The 25,116-nt window shown below is 22.5% G+C and overlaps 2 protein-coding genes across 2 annotated transcripts in view; both read right to left on the minus strand.

Annotated features, from left to right (window-relative positions):
- The window catches only part of Hrb27C (Heterogeneous nuclear ribonucleoprotein at 27C), a 44,798-nt gene that overhangs the window by 1,669 nt on the left and 18,013 nt on the right, over positions 1-25,116 (minus strand). The gene's annotated exons all lie outside the window — the stretch shown is intronic.
- LOC149033762 (uncharacterized) lies at positions 5,782-8,432 on the minus strand (the record flags this gene model as incomplete). Its single annotated transcript, XM_089169939.1, has 1 exon — positions 5,782-8,432. A coding segment is annotated over one exon (756 nt), but the record flags the coding sequence as incomplete, so codon positions are not given.

A 25,116-nucleotide genomic window follows, 5' to 3' on the forward strand; every position in this document is an offset into this window, starting at 1 on the left:
GAGCTACATAGATATTTTTTCTCATTTATCCAAAATGACAATTCGCCCGTTCGTTTTTTTTTTCTTGCGTTTGTTTCTTTTTTTTTTTTTTTTAGGTTAACTGTTTATCTTTCTCTCTTTCTCTGATTTTTGGAATTAGAAGAATAGTTTTGGCGGTATGTTACTTTTGAAATAAACAAATTTATAACCTCAAATGTGAAAATATAACGAATTTGTTTCTATTTTTTTTTTGGAAGAATTGAATTTTTTTTAACTATAATTAAAGATTGTTATTTTAAACAAAAATATTAATTGTTAAAAATTGAAATTGATAGTACAGTAAGATCAAAAATGTTTTTTGAATAATTTGAACAATTTGAATGAACAACATTGTAATAATACAAAAAAACAAAAGATGATTTGAACGAACAATTCACTCGAATTTTTTTTAAACAATTATAAATTATTGCAAAATTGTTATTACGAATATTAATTTGAAATATTTGTAGGAAAAAGAGAAAGAAATAATATTAGTATTATGAAACTATGAAATGTCTGATTACTCGGATTATTTTCATCTTGAAATCAGACATTTCATATTGAATAACCTAATAAATAAAATTGTGAGAAAAAATAATACAAGAAAAAACAAACGAAATATTATATATACATATATAGATATATACACATGTAAATAATACATGTATATATATATGTATATACTTATATATAATATGTTTGTGAATAATCGGACGAAAGTCGTACATCATCGATCGGCGGCGAGTATAACAAATCTATTTATCTATTTATCTATTCATCTATATATATATATATATATATATATACTTAAAAAAAAGTTAAATCGTATAATTTAATATTATATTAATATTAGAACAATATATATTATTTTTTTAAATCTTATTTAAATCTTAATTTTAAATTATTTAGTCCGACAACTAAACGCGCGTCGTAGTTTTCTTTTTTTCTCGCCGTATTCGTTCGTTTTATGTACCGGTGTACATATACATATATATATATATATATATATATTTATATATATATATATATGTATTATTAATAACTTATATTTTCTTAATAATCATATTATAATAAGCTACTCGAATTACGTAGAATAATTTCTATAAAATAACTTAATACTCTTAAGTATATAAATATAATCCAAATTTGTCATAAATCAATATACATATATATATATATATAAATAAATATATATATATATATATATGTATATTGATAACGTAGAAACAGATATAAGAGAAGATGAAATTATTAATATAAGAATATTTGTAAATTATATTATTTTGTAATAATAATGGTAATATGTAAAGTGCATGTGCAATAAATGAAAATATTGCAAACAAATATTTTTAGTTATGTTTCTTTCTTTCTTTCTTTTTTTTTTTAATAATTATAATTATAATAATTTAAAATTTTTATCTTCTCCATTTTCTATCTCTCTCTACGTTAATTTGTATCTACGATCTAAGAATATGTAATATTATTATTGTTGAACTTGTAAATAGATAAATTAACGCCTATAGGGATGGTAGTTTGTGTGTTGAGTCAATGAAAATCGTTGGGGTCCAGGGGCTGCATCTCCGTTTGGAATGAATATTGGACTTCCGGTTTCAGTATTTTTGAATTTTGGGATCGGAGAGGTGTCTGTGGGGGGAAAAAATAGGATTAAGGTAGGATATATTGATTTCAATAATGAAATAATAATATGATCATTTATATATATATATAAATATATATACATGTATATGTACGTGTATATGTGAATAAATAATTATTATGAAGTTTTAAAATTGTAAATTTATTTACAAAAATAAAAAAACATGAAAATGCATTTATTTCTTTTCAATGAAATAGAAAGAAAGAAGGAATGCATTCTTTTTTTAAATAAAAATAAAAAAAATAAAAAAGAAGGAATGCATTTTATTTTCTATGAAAGTTTATAAAAAAAAAAAAAAAAAAAAAACAGTGAAATGTTGGCAATTATTTTATCAATGAAAAATATGAACAAAAATGATGTGATTAATTAAAGGAAAGAACTAAAACAAAATGGAGGAGGACTGTTGAAGGACAGATAGAGGAAGAGAAAAGAAAGGAAATGAAAACAGAACAGGAAATAGAAATGGAAATAGGATAAGTAATTTGTGTGTATGTGAACTTATATCTAATATATATATATAAATATATATAAATATAGTACTTGCTTCGGCAGTACATATACTATATATATATATATATAAATATAGTAATAAAAATAAACTTAAACTTAAACTTAAATAATAATTATAATAATTAAAAACGCTCGTAGACGAGATCCAGCACCACCATAGGGGATGAAAGTGCGTAGTATACGTAGTAGTAGTAGTAGTAATAAAAAAAAAAAAAATAAAAAAAATAAATATATATTTGTGTGAATTTATCAACAAAAGTATAAATTCACACAAAATGATTTTTGGTGTTTTTTTTTTTTTTTTTTTTTAAATACTTGAAAGCACACAGCCCCTAAAGTGCCGCACTTAAAGATCAGATATGCCGTACCACATTCTTGAATCTGAGATTATTATTACGTTTATACGTTTTCATTTATAATTATTATGTTTGATTTTGTTCGATCATTTTGTTTATAAGATATATTGTAATGAGAAAAAAAGAAAAAGGAACATAATTCTCATTGATTCAAGATGGTAGAATAAATCCGACGACAATCGGTTTGGACGCGCATAAAACACTGCACCATTAAAATGCATTTATATTTGTTTTTTTTTTTTTATTATGATTATTATTATTGTTTCTATATATATATTTATATTATTTCTATTAATAATCATTAATAATTTTTATATGAATATTTGTTAAATTATATTATTAATTTTATTTCATTTTGTTTGATCTTTTTGTCAATGGCTTTATATAACAGTGGACCACCTCTGTGTAGGATAAAATTTTATTCTAATGATTAATAAAATAAATAAAATAAAAAAAAAAAATAAAAATAAAAAAAAAATCTCCAATTTTTCTCTTAAAAACCCTTCTTCTCCCTTCCCAATTCCCTACTCGTAAATATTTTTTATGAATAAATAAAATAGTGTGTTAAAATCCAAAGAATATGAATGATTAAAAAAAAAGGAAAAAAAATGAAAAAAAAAAAAAATGAAAAAAAAAAATGAGAAAAAAATAAATGAACAAATTACTTAATGCATAATAGAATAGAATAATACACCTAACCTAAAATTTAGAAAACACTAATTTTCTTTCATTCTCTTTCATCACACAATTTTCATTAATATAATAAACACACATATATATTCATTCATTCATTCATCGTTCATTCACCTGTTATTCTTTGTTAATCGTATTCGAATATTTTTGTCCATAATTATGAAAGTGTATTATTACACACAAGTTATATCTATATATATTAAAATTTTTTTATTTAAATATATTTATTTAATTATATAATTTTTATTAAATATATGAATTTAAAATAAAATAAAATAATTATATTATTTTATAATTAAAATTATTTAATTATATATATTTAATAATAATATAATTATACATATTTTTAATAATATAATTATTTAATTTATTTAAATATATTTATTTAATTATATAATTTATAATTAATATATGATTATATAATTAATCATATAATTAATATATGATTATAATATAATTAATAAATATTATAATAAATATATGAATTTAAAATAAAATAAAATAAAATAAAATAAAATAAAATAAAATAAAATAATTAATAATTTTATAATTAAAATTATATTATAATATTATATAATTGAAATAAAATAATATAATTATTTTTAATATTAATATTTAATTATTTTCGTAGAATATTAATTAAGACGAATTTGTAAATAATATAATTACAATTATAGGCTCCTCACTTTCATAATATTAAAATATGGACAAGCAAAATTTACCATCAATCCTAATTTCTAAATTAAATTTAAACAAACTATTGTATAAATCGATCGATCCATTAAAAAAAAAAAAAAAAAAAAATCTCTCTTAATCACCATAACAAAAAAAAAGTTTCAACGCTTAAAAAAATGTATCATACAATCAATCTTCTCTATGTGCAGTGTTTTAAGTCTGTCGATCGCATATAATTAATAAACTATTATAAACAACAATATCTAATTCTAACTATAATTAGATTAATTAGAATAATTAGAATTAAGTAATTAAAAACTAACGACAACGACGACGATGAAGACGACGACGACGACGATGACGACGACGAAGATGATGACGAAGATGACGACGACGACGACGACGACAACGACGACGACGATGAAAACGATGTCAATGACAACGATGACAATAAACAACAACGAAGAAGACGACGACAACAACGACAAACGACACAACGATTTATTCTAATTTAAATTTAAACAAATAGAAGAAAAAAAAATTTGGGAAAATATTAGTTTGGATGTTAATTGAGAATGTCGACCATTTTGTTTTGTTTTGTTACTTTTTTTTTTTTTTTTTTTTTTTACGTTTTGTTTTTCATTAATATAATTTTTCTATTTTATCATCCTCATAATCTATAATATATATATATATATGTATATATGTATGTATGTATATATGTACCAGTATATTTTACGAATAGGTAATCTTTTCTGTAATTGTAATTATGTAATCATAAGATTTATCAAGATATTAGCTTATAATAATCATCATCATCATCATCATCATTATTATTATTTATATAGATATATATATATATCATTATAATCATTATTATTAATATTATTTATATAATATCTTAAGTATCAATTAATTAATTAATTAATTAATCTACTAGAAAACACCGTTAAGTAATATTAATATTAATATTAATATATAGTATATATATATATGTGTGTGTGTTTGTGTATATGTATGTGTATGTATGTTTAAATTGAGTGACATGTGCATATGTGAACGCATATAAGTCACATGTATGTGTGTTAGTTGTTGATCGATAATAGAAATAATATAATATATAGGTAATAATTAATTATTATAATAGTAATAATAAGAAGAACAATAATAATAAATATAATAATAATAATAATAATAATAATAATAATAAGATTAATAATAATAATAATAAGAATAATAATAATAGAATAGTATTGATAATAGTGGTGGTGATAATAATAGTGGATAATAATAGTAGTAGTAGTAGTAAATAGTAGCAGTAGCAGTAGTAGTAGTGTAATAATATTAAATAGTAGTAATAATATTAATATAATATAATATTAAATGTATTATTAGTATAATAATAGTTTTGTATTTTTAAGGGTGTTTTTGGGAATTCAGATAAAATGGGTTGAATTCCTATTTGAATTCGATGGATATGATGGTTTTTTTATGATGTAAAATATGTAAAAATTATGTAATATATGATGTAAATTAAAATTAAAAAAAAAAAGGTTAATTAATATAGTGTATATATATATATATATATATATACCATAAAAACCTCCCATAATTATTAAACTTCTAACATCCTCCCATCATTTAAATATTAAGATGAAATTAACTTTCAATTTTAATATTTAATATAAATATAATGTAAGTATAATGTTAATATGTAATATTATGTAATAAATAAATATATATATATATATATATATATATATATATATATATATATATATTTTCTTTTTTAATTATTTTAATATTAATGTTTAAAGAACACAACGTTATTGGCTGTTTGTATATGTTTAAGAGGTTAGGTTTAATTAGCTGTTTTTTTTTTTTTTTTAATTTGTTTTAATTTTTGTTGTATTTATTATCCTGTATTTATTACGCTGTATTTATTTCATTTTGTTGTTGTTGTTGTTGTTTTGTTGATAAAAAAAAAAAAAAATCTAGTCGTGAGTTGATCTGAAAATATTGCCTGGACACAGAAGATTCTTTTTGGTTTTAATTTTTATTTTTTCTTTTTTTATTTTTTTTTTTGGGGGGGGGGGGGTGGAAGGGGGAAATATTTAACGCTATTTGTATATAATTTTGCTGCTACAAATTGTTTTTTTACTTTCTTCCTTTTCTTTTATATTATACTACACAAGTATTTTAACTAATCGCTGTTATTTAAATTGACGTGATTTGTTTTTTTTTTTTTTTTTTTTTTTAAATTAGAAATAAGAAAAAGAATGAGGAAAAAAATTAAATACACTGTAAAAATATTAAATAACACTGTAAAAAAAAAAAAAAAAAAAACAAAACCGTGTTACTTATTTTTAGAAGAGTTTGGCAAATTTGTTTAAAAATTATATTTAAAGTGGTTTTTATTTTGTTCAATTATTATAATCATTATTATTAATTTTATTATTATTATTATTCTTAATTTTTATCTTTTACGGTGACTATGTATATTATCAGTGTATGTATATATATAAATATATGGGGGGTGATTTCTTTGATATTTTATATTCGTAAAAATGCATTATTATAATCTGTCCATAAAATTGTTTACTGCAAAATGTAATTATTATTTTTACTACTTATATTTATACATAAAAAAAAAAAAATAAAAAAAAAGAAGAAGAACAGAACAGTGACCCATCCCAGAACCCCATAGTTAATTACCTTGTGCATTTTGGTTTTATTTGTAATTTTGTAATTTTAATTATTTACTTTTTCTCATTCTAATTTTTAAGGAGAACAACAAAAAATAAAAATAATAATTTTTTTTTTTTCTTTTAAATTTACAGTATATTTGCATACATTTATTTATTTATTTTTTATTATCAGAACGCAACGGGATTCGAGTTAAAAACATTTTTTTTTTTTTTTTTTAAATAAATTGAAACATTCAAATGAAAACGAAGAGTTAAAAAAAAAAAAAAAATAAATTAATTAATTAAAACAAATAAAATATTAAAATGCAATAATTAAAATGAAGAATTACGATCAAATTGATTTTACGTCACACTTTACGTTACACACAGCTTTTACATCATCCTCTCGATTGTATATTTATTTTTTTTTTTTTTTTTTTTTAATATTTTTTATCATTCAATGATCACATTTCGTTATCTGCGCGTTATTCGTTTTATATTTTTTAATATTATAATAAATTGTTCTTTTTTTTTTTTCTTTTTTTTTTTAATATAACAATGGAAACATTAAATTAAGTCAATAATTAATTTTCAACGATAAAGTCAATTATACATCCTCATTTCATTATACTCTCATCATTTTCTTTCCAGAACTCCCCAACCCCCACCCCCGCTCTCCTCCCTCCACTCCCTCCCCACCCACTCATTCTCTTTTTTCTATCTTTTTTTTTATCTATTTTTTATGTTGCAATATTAATTGTCAATTTTATTACTTAAAAATTATGGAATAAGTATGATTAATCTGTAGAACACAATAATTGGCATATATTTTTGTTTGTTTCATTAAAAATAATATTTGTTCTCTCTCTCTCTCTCTCTCTCTCTCTCTGTCTTACACTCTCTCATCTTTCTCTTTCTCTCTCTATCTCTCTCTCTCTCTTGAGAATCATTATACTTTTTAATTATTTTTTCTTTTTTTTTTTTTTTAAACCAATTGTTCCAATGTTTCTACAAAATTGCAAGAAAAAATAAAATAATAATAAAATAAATTTAAATAAAAATTAATAAATTATATTTTTCCTATGAATAAAAATCTAAAAATGATCTCCGAATTTCTATTTTTATTACTTCACATTTTAATTTTTTTGCTTTATGTCCATACTCGTCATCATCATCATCATCATCATCATCACTATTATCATGATCATCACTATCACTATCACTATCATCATCATTATCATTATCATCATCATCTTCATCACTATCATTATCATCATCATCATTATTATTATCATCATCATTTCTATCATTATCAAAAACATAAGTATTATCATCACCATGAACATTATCATTTCTATCATGAACATTATGGTTTCTATCATGAACATTATGGTTTCTATCATGATCATGACCAACATAAGCAATACCATTTTCATCAACAAAATCATTTTCATCACTACTATTATCAACACTATCATTATTACCATAATTATTCACATGAATACTATTATCATTATCATCATCGTCATGAATATTATCCTGATCATCAAGAACATTATCATTACCATTAAAAACATTACCATTATCATTATTATCATCATGAACGTTATGATTATCATCGTCATTATCAACAACATAAGTATTATCATCACCGTCAACATAAAAATAAAAATCATTATCATTACTAACATTATTATCATTACCACGAACATTATCATTATTAATATTATCATTATTAATATTATCATCATCACCATCATCATCATCATCATCATCATCATCCTTTAATATTTTAGCCCAGAAATCTTGCCCTTGAAAAAAAAAAAGAACAAAAAAAAAAAATTAAAAAAAAATAAATAAATAAATAAAATAAAAATAAAAACAAAAACATAAAAAAGAACAAAAAAAAAATTAATAATAATAAATTAAAAACGATGAAAATACATAAAAATACGAAATACAAAATATAAAAATAAAATAAAAAAATACAAAAAAATAAAAATACAAAAAATAAAAATATAAATAAAAATAAAAATACACAAAAAAAAAAAATAAAAATAAAAATAAAAATAAAAATAAAAATAATAATAAAAATCAATGGAGTGTTCGTTGAAGTCAACTTTTTTTTCTTTCTATTTTATTTTATTTTATTTTAATTTATTTTTCCAAAACTTAAACTGTATATTCTACCATTTTATTAATATTTGATATTCATAATTGTTTTAAAATTTGTTTTAAAAAAATGTATTCATTTTATTAATAATTATTACAAGTAGCCTCGATAAAATGCTATAAGTGGGTATATTTAAATTTATATTATTATTTATTATTATTTAATATTAATATTAACATTAATATTATTATTATTAATATTATTTTTATTATTATTATTATTATTAACGTTATGTATGCTTAACACGAATAACTGTGTAGTTAAAATACGATAAAATATAGTTTTGATATATATATCTATATATATATATGTGTGTGTGTATATATATATTGTATAATATAATTGATTAATAAAAAAAAATAATAATAATTAACGATTATTAATGTTTATCAATTATCTAATTAATAATTAAACGAGAACTTGTGAACTTTTACTAAAATAAAAAATAAACTTCCATGTTTTCACACTTTAACTTCTTTTCTCTCTCTCTCTCTCTCTCTCTCTCTCTCTCTTTCTTTCTTTCCAACTTTCTATTTTTCTCTCTTTTTCACTCATTCAATCATTGACACACAAACACACACAAAGAAGAAAAAAAAAAAATCAGAAAGAAAGAAAGAGAGAAAAGAGAGACAGAAAATCATCTCACATTTTTATTTTTCTTCGTCATGAGATATCATATATATATATTTTTTTTATTTTTTTTTTTTTTTTTAATCATCTTTTATATCTGTAAATATGGTAGTAAGTTTGTATATACGTAAATATTTATAGTAGTAATAGTAGTAGTAGTAATAATATTATAATAGTACATAAGTATTATATATAACTACAACAATGTTTAAAGATTTATCTTGTATAATATATATTATATATATATATATATATACCGATGATTATACAGTTACACATTAGTGTGTCCTTCAACAATATATTCAGATCAAAACGGAAATTTTCGCGGATGAGAGAATGTAGAAGTATATATGTGTGTGTGTATATGTATATTTGTAATACCCACTCAAAAAAAAAATATTAAAAAAAAAAAAAAAAAAAAGAATATTTTTAGAAACCATTTTACAGTTTCCTACTTTTATAATTAAAAAAAAATTCAAATACGCAATTATAAACTAATTATGTATATATATATATATATGTATATGTATGTATGTATGTGTATGTTGTTTATATTATTTTATCTATGTGTACGTATGTATGCATCGTTTATCAAAAAAAAATTTAATCATCTGTGACATGATTAAAAAAAAAAGAAAAAAAAGAAAAAAACAAAAATCAAGTTACCTCAGTTGTTGTTTTGATTTTTCTTTTTCTTTTTTTTTTTGATGTGGGGGAGGGGGGGTAAGTTTCTTCACAAAATTCAGCAAAATTTTTTTACGTCGAAATTTCGAGTAGGAGGAGAAAGCAACCTTTTGTTTATCATCATCATCATCATCATCATCATCAAATAATATTTGTTAATACATTTGATGGTTTTATTTATTATTATTATTATTATTATTATTATTTTGTTCACGATGATCTATGTAAAATATACTGTAAAAAAAAAAGTATGAAAATAAAATGGCGTTAAACTACGAGACAACGATGACGATTGATTATTGACACAACACAACAGAACACAACACAACACAACAAAACACAACCAACACGTCAAGTTGTATAATCAAATAACGAATATATTTATATATATATATTTATATTTTTTATTTTGTTTATATTTAGTCATGTTTTTTTTTTTTTTTTTAATAATCATCATTCTCCCTATTAACTTTAAAAAAAAAAAAAAAAAAAAAGAAATGCAACACATAACCTATAATAATATTTTTATTTATATCGGGCTTGGCGCGCATTGATTTTTTTCTTATTTAATTTTCTCTCTTAATTCTGCACAGTCTGGAAAGATCAATAATAATAACTATTATTATTATTATTATTATTATTATTATTTTAAGTAGCTAATTAATTAAACATTATCATTATATAATTTCTTAATTAAGTGCGTATTTATTCACAATTAACAATCCTATGTAAAATGTTTCGCATCTTGTTCCGCGTCTGGACGTTAAACTCCTACCTAGTGTTTATTTTTTATTATTATTATTATTATTATTTTGTTTCTTCTTCTTCTTATTATTATTATTATTCTTCTTCTTTTAAATAACATTACTTACTACGCAAAAATTGTTTTAATTATGGATTTAAGGCTCGTTTATATGGGGCTAGTATTCTTGATCTTCCCCCACTCCTTTCTCCCTACTCCCACTATTCATCTTCAGTTCTCCCACTCGTCTTCTTCTCTTCCCCCACCACTCTCGTTTTCTTATTTCAACGTACTACACACAAACGCGATCGTTATTATTACTATTATTATTATTATTATTGTATTGTATTTTTTTTTTCATTCTTTATCATATTGTTGTATTTAATTATTTTTTCTTGATGCATTTTAAACATCCCACTCTTCTCATTTTTCTTCTTCTTCTTCTTCTTTTCAACTTATTGGGTATAGCGCCGATATTCGTAACTACGGATTTTTAATAATACGATTTAAAAACTAACTAGCACTTAATTGAAAAACATTTCTTCTTCTTCTTTCGGGTCCCGAATGACTTAGAGGCTGACTTATTTAATGAGAATTATCTAATCGCGAACTAGGGAGACATATTTTTTAATTTATTTTTACTTTTTGTTTCTAACAATTACGAGGTTTTCAAATCATTTATCAATCTCATTCTTTCTCTCTCTTTTTCTTATCTTCCATTTTCTATGGAGTATTTCTTTTATTTTGTATTTAAAAGTGTGTTTTATTGTGTATGTGTGTATGTGTTTGTTTGTGTGTGTGTGTGTAATATATATAATTATCATTGATTTATCATTAAACTTTCTTCATACCTATATAAATTTGTTTATTATAATATTCCCCATTTTATTTTTATTTTGCTTCTTTACTTTCATGACTTAATTTTACTTAGAAATTAATTAGACGAAAATTTCGCGCGCGTTTTCGTCAATTGGCGATTCCTTATTTATTTATTTATTTTATTTGTTTTTTAATTTCATTATCAGTCCTTAACCCTTCTTCTTCTTCTTTCGGACTCCCTCTCAAACCCTTTTTTTTATTTTTTTCTTAAATCACGATTCCCCTTAAATTATCCAGAAGTATTATTAACTCACAGCCGCACGATTGGGAAGGGAGGTTATGTTTTACAGGTAGAAACGCATATTTATATATATATATCATATCATTATGTTATAAAAAAAATCAAAGTATAATTGTCGTTACAAATTAAAAAAATAAAAAGAATATCTAAAGTGTCTCTTCTTTTTTTTTTCAATTTTCTCATTCGTTTGTACACGTTGAACGCCATGTTAGTTTTCGATCTTGTTTAGACGGCCATGTTGTTTTTTCTTTCTACGATCATTGAGATATATCAGTCAGAATAATATTTTTATTTCTATTCAATCATGCAATATTATTTATTATTTGTTTAACAATTTATTACGATTAATTATTTAATATTAATAATATACAATGTATTATATATATATATAATTAAGTTTAAAACTAGATCTATTCGAAAATTGACTTACATCTGGTATAATTCTATAGAATTAAGGTTAGAATTAACATTCTGTTAGAAATAATATTTATATATTTATAATTAATAAGACACATATTGTATTATTATTATAATAAATTTTATCTCGTTATAAGTAAATCAAGACATATTTTTATTTAAATATAAATCATTTATATAATTATATAATTATATATATATATATATTTCAATAAAAAAAAAGTCATAGAAAATAGTAGTTGAGGTTAAAAAAGAATGTATATTAAAAAAAAATGTAAGAAATGATTATATATATAAAAAAAAAAATTAAAAATTATATTAAATGATAGATCTATTATTTAATTATAAGTACATATATGTATAAAAAAAAAAAAAAATGCATTATACTAAAATACATGTTACGAGGAATAACAAAAATTTAGGCCTTGCAAGATACAAAAGTGTCATTTTTAATTAAACAATGTACGCTCAACGTGTGTGTATAAGGCATTAGGATTTCTCATCATTGTCCATATTATTTCAAAATGGTTCTTTCAATTTTTTCATTAAGACTACTAAATCATACTAAATTAATGTATAAATATTTAAAACAAAAATCATTTCTCTATTATTATTGTTTTCTGTGTTAAATTTTTATCAAAAGAATTTTATTTGTTCAATTGAACAACGTAGTAAACTTTTGATTTAACTTTTTTAACACGTTGACACCGGCGCCGATTTTCAGTGTCTGCGCTGTGAGGCGGCACTGGAATCTAACATGCGCTTCATCTGGCGGCGCGTGATTTTTGCTTGTTCAAATCTGGACCAAGGTGGACCACCGGTGGTACGCGCCGTCCGATGGGACAGTCTAATGCGGGCCACCGGTGGTACGCGCCGTCCGATGGGACAGTCTAATGCGGGCCACCGGTGGTACACGCCGCCCGATGGGACAGTCTAGCGTCTGTTTCGTTGAGAAAAAATGTCTATAAACCGAAGCACCAAAAGGAGCTGTTAGCAGTGAAAGGGTTAAAAACAAAAAGACAAACTTCTATATGTAAAAAAATAATATTGAGTGAAATAAAATTGAGAAAAAATGTTTTTTTTTTTTTTTTTTTAAATTCAAGGTGTCGTTTCTAATCTTTCCTTTCCCTTCCACGTTCATTAATAATTCAATCTAAAATATTCTCGCACGAAGGATTTATCATTTATTATCGTATTATTTAATGAGGTATATTCGATGACGAACGCTTAAAAGAAATGCCTTAACATATTTTTAACTGTTTAAATTCTTTCCTTATCAATTATCTCTCTCTCTCTCTCATTCTCTCTCTTGTATCTAAGATCGTCATCCCTTTTTTGTTTAATCCTAGAAAAAATGTTTTACACTTACAATGTGTCTCGTCGGTACAATACGTTTAAACATATTTATGTCTCTTATTGTATAGAATATTAATTATAAATCATTCTCATCGGCAAACAATTCTTATTCATATCTTCATTTTCATCTTCATCATCATCATCATCTTTATATCATCTTCTTTTATAATCTTGATTTTATTTTAAAACCAATTTTATATTTTGTTATTACACACAACTATCGCATTGATTTCAAACCCGCGCTTTTTGTTAATTCATTTTTCCTTTCTTTATTATTTTTTTATTTTTGTGAATGAGTGTACGAGATGCCTTTTTTTTTTTACGTTCTTATAAAAAAACCACCCCTATAAGGTATCTATATATATATATATATATATATATATACCTGTTTGATTCTGTCTCATGATTTTTGTGTGTTTTTTTTTTTAAATCAATACTTCAAATATTGGAATATTCCTTAACAAAAAATAATATATATATATATATGTGTGTATATACTGTATTTGGAAAAACTGTAATAATAATAATAATAATACGATCAAATAATTAAGGTTTAATTATTCTAAAGAAAAATAATATTAAATAAATCAAAAATGAACTCTATTGTATTTTAATGATTAAATTCAACATTTTAGTATATATATATCACGTTACATATAATAATTCATTTCTGTATAATATGATAAAATACATGTGTGTGTTTTCCTCATATATATATATGTATATTTGAGACAATTATAATCAAGATAATAACTGTATAACCTATTGTAAAATAAAATAAAAATAAAAAATACAACAAATTGTTATATTACTTATTTTAAATTCTTAATTTCACTTTGACTGTATATCATAATAATCCTGCTGTATGTATATTTTACGTGTATATGTATTATATATATATATATATGTGTGTGTGTGTGTGTGTTTTAACGTACTTGACTTATTTTTTCCATTCATTCGTTTGAGACCCTAAAAATCTGACTGTAGGTTTTTTTTTCTTTCTTTTTTTTTTTTTATTCTTTTTGCTAATAATAACGGATGATTAATTAGTTTTGTACAATTTTACATACTTATTTACTTAAATTATGCTTTATACCGAACGTAGTAGGTAGCATTTCATTATTTTGTACAGTAGAACAACTTAAATGGTACATTACGACGTGTCTGCTTTTTATTTTTAATTACTTTTTTTATTTTTATATTTATTATAATTCTAATATTTAACATGACTAAAAATATACAGTCGTTATTTGTTTTAATGGTCAACTTGACGCGTTGTTCTGTGTGTTTTGTTTTGTTTAATAAGATCAACGTGAAATATTTCTTGTTTTTCTTGTTTCTTCTTCTTGTATAGTTTTTGTTTGTATTTTTTTTTTTTTCTGTACTTCTCTTCTTTTTATGAGAGACAAATTTTTGTTTCAAGTTAAAAATATTATTATTATTATTCATGAATAAAGTTAATAATAATTGAATGAATGAATGAATTTAAATTTAATAAAATTTGATACAAAACAGCAACACTTTGCATGAATTCATTTCATTCCATATGCAATTCAAAGAAATCTTGTTTTGTTTTGTTTTGCTTTGTTTTTTATTTTATTTTTCTTTTCATTTCATAATTCTGTATTTTATTATTATTATTATTATTATTATTTTGTTTTTTTTTGTGACTCATGTATTTCATTATTTTCTTCTATTTGTTTGAAATTAATTGTTCATTGCTGCCATCTTCTCATTTTCATCTTCATTCAATCATCACTTACTTCCATCCATTTATTTATTTATTTAATTTTGTATTTTTTTGTTTGTTGAAATTAATTTTCAATTAATCAAACTTGAATCTTTCAAATTAAAAATTCTCTTATTCAAAAAAAAAATGTCCTTGTAAGTTGTGTCCCCCCTTTGATGAAACTTTCACCTCCTCTCGTTTTGTACAATCCCAACGATATTTTACTTGACGATATTATTGTAATTACATTATTCTATTTATTATTCATTTCAAAAAATAAAAAACAAAAAAAAACAAAAAAGAAAGAAATTTCAAAATATATTAAAATCGAGGATGTAGATGTGAAATGAAAATCTCGTGTGTGTGTGTCTGTCCTCCTGTGTACATTGAACTTGTGCGATTGGTGGATTTTAACATGTAATGATAATTACATGTATACATATATATACACACACATATATATATATATGTATACACGATTAAGATTCGTTCCATACATGCACATGCAAATCTTAAAAAAAAAAAAATGGTCGTCGTATTTGATCAATTAATTTCTACGACGAGTGTCACGTATAAACGATGATTACGTACGTATACGTACGTATGTAAATTTACGTCTTATGTATGTATGTATGTAATGTATGTAATGTAATGTATGTTTACTACCACGTGTATATATTATGTATATATACATAAAAATGTACTTATAATTGTTTTTTGTTTGTAATTACTTTTTCTTAAGAAACGTTACATTATTCACACGAGCAAGCTTAACACTGCGTGTTACATATTACATATATGTATTATTTGTATGTTTGTATGTTTGTTTGTTTGTTTGTTTTTTATGTGATGAATAGAGACATATACATGGTTAAGAATAATTATGTAAATAATGTATAATTACTGTACTTCTTCTTCAACATAATATTCTCATATGTAATACGTGTATATAATGTGTATATGTGTGTGTATGTGATATTTAATAATCATTCTTAATCGATCGTTAATTAATATTAACACGTGTTAATTATTATTATTATTATTATTAATATTAATATTATTATTAATTATTAATTATTATTATTATTATTAATATTATGTTACGTTATAATAAATTTCGTCGCGACACAAATATGTGTGTTTGTGTGTGTGTGTGTGGTGTGAATTGTTTTTTTTTCGTTTTTTTTTTTTTTAATTCAATTCATTTCTTTTCTTCTTCGTAATTTTCTTTTTTTAAATGTTTAATAATTTTTATTAATTATTTTACTCTTCTTTCGCGTAAATGTCCAAGTGTATGGTTGTTGGTTGTTGTTGTTGGTTGGTTGGTTGATTGGTTTTGTTGTTTGCATATTATTTTTTTTTGTATTTTTTTTTTCTTTTAATTATTATTATCATTCATTATCATAATAATCATTTAAAATTGATAAAACGATATTATTATTATTATATCATCATCATCATCATCATCTCCTACACATAATTAATTAAATCCTTTTTGTTTGTTGGTTGTTTTTGTTGTTGTTGTTTTTTTTTTTTTTTATCTCATTACTACTTTTATATCCATCGTGATGATTTTATTTTGTTTCCTTTTTTTTTTTTATTCGAAATTTTTTTTTTTTTTTTTTTTGGATCATCTACTATTCGCTCTCTCTCTCTCTCTCTTTCTCTCCCTCTCACTCTTTCTCTCTTATACAAGAAAGGAAAGGTAAAAAGAAGAAAAAAAAAAAAAAGAGAAAAAACACTGGGGTGCCTTTTTTCTTTTTTTTTTTTTTTTTCTGTTGTTGTTGTTGTAAATTTTGAGATAAAATACGAGAGATAAGATTAGATTATTAACAGAGACAATGCGCTCTTAGCTTGTGGTGTGTGTATATAAATATATATATATATATATATATATATATATATATATATATATATATATATGTATATACTTGAAACTTATTAATAATAATTAAAATTATAAACTTTTGTCTAATTCATTTTTGCAAGGTATTCGACTTGTCTTGTCATTTTTTTTATTATAAAACTTATTGCAACTCAAAAAAAAAAACAAAAACAAATGAATATTTTAATCTATTTGTTAATTTTTGTCTCAATAGAAAAAATTGTATTTAACTAATAAAGACAAAAATTTAAATTATATAAAAAAAAAAAATAAAATAAATATTATCAATTTTGCATTATTACTATTACTATTATTATTATTATTATTATTATTATTAATTATAATTAATTAATTTAATTAAGTTTTATTTATTAAAAATTATCCATAAAATATAAAATACCGAAATAAAATAAAATAAAATAAAATAAAATAAAATAAAATAAAACAAGATATATATATAATAAAAATTAAAAATTAAATACTACAACAAGAAAAAAAAAAAAAAAAAAAAAAAAACCTAGTCGAATACCAAGCATTCGTTAAAATTACAGACAAACCATTAATTAAAAATATATATATAATAAGAAAAAAAAAAAACAAGAATTGGGCACTGGGAATAAGGCGAATAGAAAGCATTTTGCGAGTATATTATTATTATTATTATTATTATTATTATTATACTTATTTGGATTTTTTTACTTATCATTCATTTTCATATCTTCGTTTATCATTGTAGTGTTATATCATTATTTTGAAACGAATGGGAAATGTATTATGGTGGAACGATGGTAATGGTGTGATATATGGTATACATAAACACCCCCACTGTTTTTATTTTATTTTATTTTTTTTTCATTTTATTAACCATTCCCTTCAAAATCACGATTATTATTATTATTATATATATATAACTTATTTAAAATCATTAAACTTTCATTTACCTATGTTCAATCAGTCTACAAACTAATTTCACTTTTGTTTTGTGTATTATTAATGTTTTTATTTATTTATTTATTTATTTCTTGTATAATTTATCTCGTAGGGGGCATACGGATCTTACCAATACAACGCTAAATGTTTATAAATATATTATATAGGTCATGTGTGTTATTACAGTTAATAATTTCATTCTTTCTTTCTTTCTTTTTCTTTCTTTATCATTATTATAATTAATTTAATTCGACTCTTTACGTTTATTTAATCTTATATACTTGACACTAAAAAACATGATAAAAGTAGTATTAGTAAGATAGATTATTCTTATTATTTCATGCGAGATATTATTATAATGAATGCATTCCAACTGTAGGAATTCCCCATCAACTATCATTTAAAAAAAAAAAACCCCATTCCATAATCTTCCTGATCACACACTTTTAACTAACAAAATTAAGATAGCATATTCCCTTATCTTATCTTATCTTTTTTTTATATTAAAATGAAAATTTTATTTTAGTGGCTCTCTCTCTTTAACTCTCTCTCACGTTGCAAAACTTTCAATTAACTTTTACACCCCGTTATAAACAATTAGATACGATTTTATATTTGTTAAACACATTCCCTAATCTCCACCCCTTCTTCTTCTTCTTCTTTCCAATTCGTTAATGCAACCCCCCACTCGTCGTCTACTTCTTCCCAATTCGCTAACGCAACTCCCCACTCTTCTTCTACTTCTTTCCCAATTCGCTAACGCAACTCCCCACTCTTCTTCTACTTCTTTCCCCAATTCGCTAACGCAATCTTCCCCCACTGCGTTTCCCTTCATTTGTTTTCAACTTTGTCAAGAATTTGCTATCCCTTGTCTTTCTTCTTTCCATTTTCGTTTCTTTACTAATTAATATGAAAAAAATTTGTATTTTATTGTATTTTATTTTATTTTATTTTCTGTTACTTAAGTACACGTTTAAACATTATTTTATGTTTTTTGTTATTGTTGTTAAATGTTTAAATAAGTGCGTCAATCATCTGTTGTATATTGTTAGACTGTAAATTGTAAATAACATTGTTTGAGAGAGTGCAAAACGTATATTTGTTTTTTGTATTGTGTATAATGTATGTATAATGTTGGTATGTGTGATGTGTGTTGTATAAGTGTGTATGGTTTTTCTTTCTTTGGGTGGTGGGGCTCGGTGTTGTTATTTATCATCGATTAGTTTTATTTCTTTCTTTTTTTTTGGCGCACACAATGTCCCCTCTTTTACATAATAATTTTCATCATACACACATCTCTTTTATTTTATTTTATTTTTTAGCATGGTGCACCATCTAACGTAAACATATTTTAGAATTTTGTTTTGTTCTCTTATGTAAAACTCACTCATTTAAATATTCTAAGGTTTATTTTAAGCTTGTAATTTTAATTAATCATCTTTTTTCATTCATCATCATCATCTTCTTCTTCTTCTTCCTCTTCTTCTTTTATTTTTACTATATACTTCATTTACGATATTAATTTTTATATTGTTCTATCAGACTCGTAGAGAAATCACTTTTATAATTATAAATAACCATCTTAATTGTTTCTATGTGTATAAACGTAATTTAGAATATTTTGTGTGTATACTTATGACACATATTTTATACGTCTTACATTAAAACCGGTAGTAGTAGTATGTCCCTATCTCTATCTCTTTCTCTCTCTCTCTCTCTCTCTCTCTCTCTCTCTCTCATCTTTCATTCTCAACACAATTTTTTTTTTTTCAAGTTGTCCGTTTCACATTTTTTATTTTAATTTATTTTGTAATAGCGCCATGTCTGTTTTTTTCTTTTTTTTTTTTTTAATTCATACTCTTGGCATAATTCAATCAAACGTCTCTTTGGCGATTTCAGTTCCAGCCTCTTTGATTTGTAGAAGAAAGGTTCGTCATCATTTCACTTATTGTTGCCATATCATCTTTTTAGTTTTTAATCGAAAACCGAAAACAAAAAGAAACAAAAAGGAGGAAAAAAATTACAAATTACGAATAACAATAATAAGAAATTGTGTGGTTGATATGAGACAAAATTAAAACAAAACAAAAAAAAAAAAAAAAAAAATGAAAGGAATTAAGCATTGGCTTTTTTTTTGATACTTAAAAAAAAAAGAAAAAAAAATAATAGAATCAAGGGTGAAAAAAAAAAAAATAACTTAAATACAATTTCCTATAGAAGCAGGCTTTGACTGGCAGTGAGTGTGTTTTGTATGTGTGTTATATAGATAGAATAATTAACACCGACATTTTTTTCTTCTTTTTTTTTTTTTTTTTTACATCAAACCCCTAAATCAATCAAATTACAATAATTACTAGAATTCATTTAAAAAAAAAAAAAAAAATGTATGAAAATGAAAAATAAATCAACATTGATTATTTACTATTAATACATGATGAACAAAATATATATATATATATATATATATATATATATATATATATATATATATATAATACCGACAATAATTATTATTAAATATATTTGATGCTCGGAAAAAAAAAACAAAAAAAAAATAAAAAACAAAAACGCGAGAGAAGAAAATGCGAGGGAGAAAAAAAAAAAAAAAAAAAGGAAAATGCCTGTGATCATCAGAATTATTATTTAAAACTAAAAAATGGTATTAATAATATAATTATTCTAAATTGATTTCTTGTTTTTTTTTTTTAAATATATATTTTTTTTTTTTAATAAAGATATGTGTGTGTATGTATGTATGTGCCTAACCATATTAAAATATAGTCAATAATAGTTTATAAATAAATTGTATATTCATCCAAGCTAGCGTTAATTAAAGTTAATGAGAGAAGGAGAACATCTTAAAAAAAAATAAAAAAAAAAAATAAAAAAATGCTTTTACATAGCCATTGTTGTATTATTTTCGCTGCTTGTTAACAAGTGATTATACTATTATTATTATTATTATTATTATTATTAATTTTTAATTTCATAACCTTTAAAGCGACAGGGGACAATATAATTATAACACATGAATAATAATTTAAAGACGATGTTTTTTTTTTTTTTTTTTTTTTTCTATATCGAGATACTCTCATCACTGCAAGACGATTTATTATTAAGAATTTAAATTTAACTCTGTTTATTATTATTAATTTAATTTATAATTTATAATTTAATTTTATACAATTAAATTTACTTTTACTTTTATTTTTATTTTTATTTTATTACGAGCAGTCTTCGATGATTGGGTAGTGGTGGGGGCGTCAAAATTAATAATTGTGAGTATAAATGGTAAAAAATACAACATATATAATAAACATATATTTATATATATATATTTTTTTTTAACGCCCCTTTTATCGGAATTACTATAATTATTATTTAAGAAAAACCGCACCTTTATTTTATTTTATTTTATTTTAATCCATTTAAAACTACCAAATTACTCCTATTTAAGATTTATCAGCTAGTTAAGTGAAAAATAAGAATTATTCAAAATAATAATAATAATGAAAATAAAACGAACTTAGTTAAAAGGAGAAAGAAGAGAGAAGAACAAAAAAAAAGATTGGATAACCTTAAAAAATTGCGTCACACTATTAGTTTATTTTTTTTTTGTTTACCGTTGTTTGTTTGTTTGTTTTTTTTTTAAATTCATTTCGTCGTTTCCTCGTAAACACGTTTAACCTACTACCTTTTTACACAATTCCTGTACATGTTACTTAATTATCAATTTCTTAATAAAAAAAAAAAAAAAAAAAAAACCAACGAATTTTTTGAAATGCAATGAAAACTGAGCTTAACTATCCTTAACTAATTTTATCTCTATACATACATATATATTTATATATATATATATATGTGTGTGTATATTTGTAAAAGATGAAAGTAAAAAAAGAAAAAGAAAAAAAAAAGGTGGCAAATATTTGAGGTTATAAATTTGGAAAAATTCAACCAAAAAAAAAAAAATAGAAATATATATATATAAATAAACAAATTATCTCTCTTAAATACAATTATTTAAAAAAAAAAACAGAAAGGAAATAATGATTAGCAAAATCTTTCGACAATTTGTCTTTTTTGTTTTTGTTTTTTTTTTCGGGCGGGGCATTTTTTTTACTCCACCCTTTGTTTTATTAAAAATAACTTTTGATTATTCTCTGTCATAAGGTTAAATGATTGATAATTGACATTGTTTTTAATCCCAATGATAAATTATAAAGCCAATTTTTTTCTTGACATTTTTCGGTCCTGTTAATAACTGCAAAAGAAAAAAAGGCAGAAAACGATCATTTCAATTTAAATAAAATTTAAATAAAATTTAAATAAAAAGAAGAGAGAAAAAATAAGTGACAAGAGTAAAGAAAAAGAAAAAGAAAAAGAAAAAGAGAAATAGAAGGGGGTGGGTGGGTGGGGGGAGAAGAGAGAAAATCGTTTGAATTTAATGTTCAATTAAATGATTTGAATTTTAATTTTATGTTCTCCATTCATTGAAACAAAACATTTAAAAAAAAAAAAAGAAAATTCTTTACTCCAATTTTTCTCAATCATCGTTACGTTCGAAGAAAAAGAAAACAAAATGGTGGAGAAAAGAAAAAGAAAAAAAAAATCAAAACAACAACCAACCCTGAGGAGGGGTACAGTCAATGCTAAAAACAGAGGTAGGGGTGGGGAGGACTACGATAGTAAAACGAAAAAAAAAAACCAAACAAAATGGTTGAAATCAAAATATATTTTTGTTTGTCCCTATGTAATTCTATCTCTAGATTACTTTTTAATTAGATTCATCATCATCTTCATCATCATCATCATCATCATCTCTCTGTGTATTTAAAATACTAATAATATTGCATTTAATATAAATATATTATTATTTGTTTTTAAGGTTAGTAGACCATCATTCATATCAATTATTTTCCATTAATCATCATCATCATCATCATTATCATGCTCTCTTCGTAATTTTCAGATTTTATTTATCCCCGGTTATTATTTACTTTTCTAATTTTATTTTATTTTATTTTATGTTATTTTATTTATTTATTTATTCATTCTGTTAACTAATTCATCAACGTATCACTAAGAAAAATTGTTTGCATGCGCGTGTATATTACGACGCATGCGCATATACGAGTTACGACGACGAAGACGACGACAAAGGCAGCCATTTTAATAATAATAATAATAACTTTGTTTTAATTATTAAATTTGTTTTTTTTCTCTTTTTTACTTTATTACTTCCTCGTCTTATTATTTTCAATTTTGTTACGTTTAATATTATCATTTAATCTCATTTATATCATTTTGAAATTCTCGTTAATGTATATAATATAAATTAATTATATTATATTATATTATATATATATATATATATTTATTATGTTATTATTTATACTGTATATAATAATATAATAATATAAACAAAAACGCATTGGCTATACTTTTGTTTTTCTATTTTTTCTCAAATACGTTTTTTTTTTTTTTTTTTTTACTTCTATATAAGAAAAAAATTAAATAATTATTGAAATACAATTGGTATTTTATTTTTTGTTTACTTTCCCCCTCCCTAACTACCTCCCTCCCTAACCTCCCTCCCTCCCAATATCCTGCAGTTGTTCATTTTGTATTTTAAAGTTTTTGTGTGTATACAAAAAATTCATGATAGAAAAAGAACTGTAAATAGGTTAATGGTAATTTTAGTGATAATTGGATTATTAAATAGATCATTGAAATTTTCTATCATCCTTCTTCATTCCTTCTTCTTCTTCTTCTTCTTCTTTTTCGTATTTCATCATTTTTAATATTTTACTGTATAAATAATCCGACATTTTTGTTGTTTTTTTTTCTTCTTTTTAATTAGCCACAGATAAACAGGTTTATTTTATTTTAATCATTTGTGATCATTCTTCTCATTTTTTTCTGTATTGTTTATAATTTTTTCTTTCTTTCTTTCTCTCTCTGTCTCTTTCTCTCTTTCTCTTTTTGTAAACATTTTGTCCTTTTTTTTTTTTTTGTATTCTGTCATAACCTCTAATTTTTTTTTATTTTCTTATTTGAGTATGTTACATAAGTTGTGGCTCCGTTTCAACTGTTAATATCTTTCATTTGCGCATTTTAGGATTTGTTTTTTTTTTTTATACATCTTAGGTGTATGTGTGTGTGTGTGTGTGTATGTATGTGTATACGTATTTAAGTAAAGTGTAATACATGTTTTTTTTAAGTGTAAATATATGTTATATATATATATATGTGTGGTTTTAATGAATGAATGTACTTTTTGTTTAATTTATTTTTGGTATCTACCATTATTAATAATAATTACTGTAAAAGTTATGGTGGTGGTTTTGTTTTATTTTTATTTATTTTTTTTTTCTAATTGGTTTGATTAAACGATTTTTTCACTTCACGATTTTTCTATTTGTTGTTGTCTTTTTATTCGTTTATTAAATCATTAAATTGTTATTATTGCGTTGATCCCAAAAGTTTTATTTTTTTTTCTTTTTTTTCTTTTTTTTTTTTTAATACACGAGTCGCGTCTCTGGTGTTTTGGTTTTTTTCTTTCACTTTACAGATCAGAAGAAATAAAAGAAGAAAAAACAAAAAAAAAACTACTCAAATTGTTGTTTCTTTTAATTTTTTCTTGTTTTATTTTTTATTTCTTTTTATTTTTTTTACTATCTTGTCCGGGTGTTTTTTTTTTTTTTAATGTTCACATTGTATACAACATTTGTTATTTTTAATTATTTTATATTCTTCGTTCATATATATAAAAAAAAAATCTACTACGTAAAGTATATCTTAAAGAATTGACAAAAAAATCTCATACACACAATAAAAAAAAAACAGATATAACC

This window comes from Polistes dominula, unplaced genomic scaffold (genome assembly GCF_049000335.1).
Source record: "Polistes dominula isolate Pdom_NZ unplaced genomic scaffold, Pdom_raw_medaka contig_29, whole genome shotgun sequence".
In the NCBI taxonomy this organism is placed as follows: Eukaryota; Metazoa; Arthropoda; class Insecta; order Hymenoptera; family Vespidae; genus Polistes; species Polistes dominula.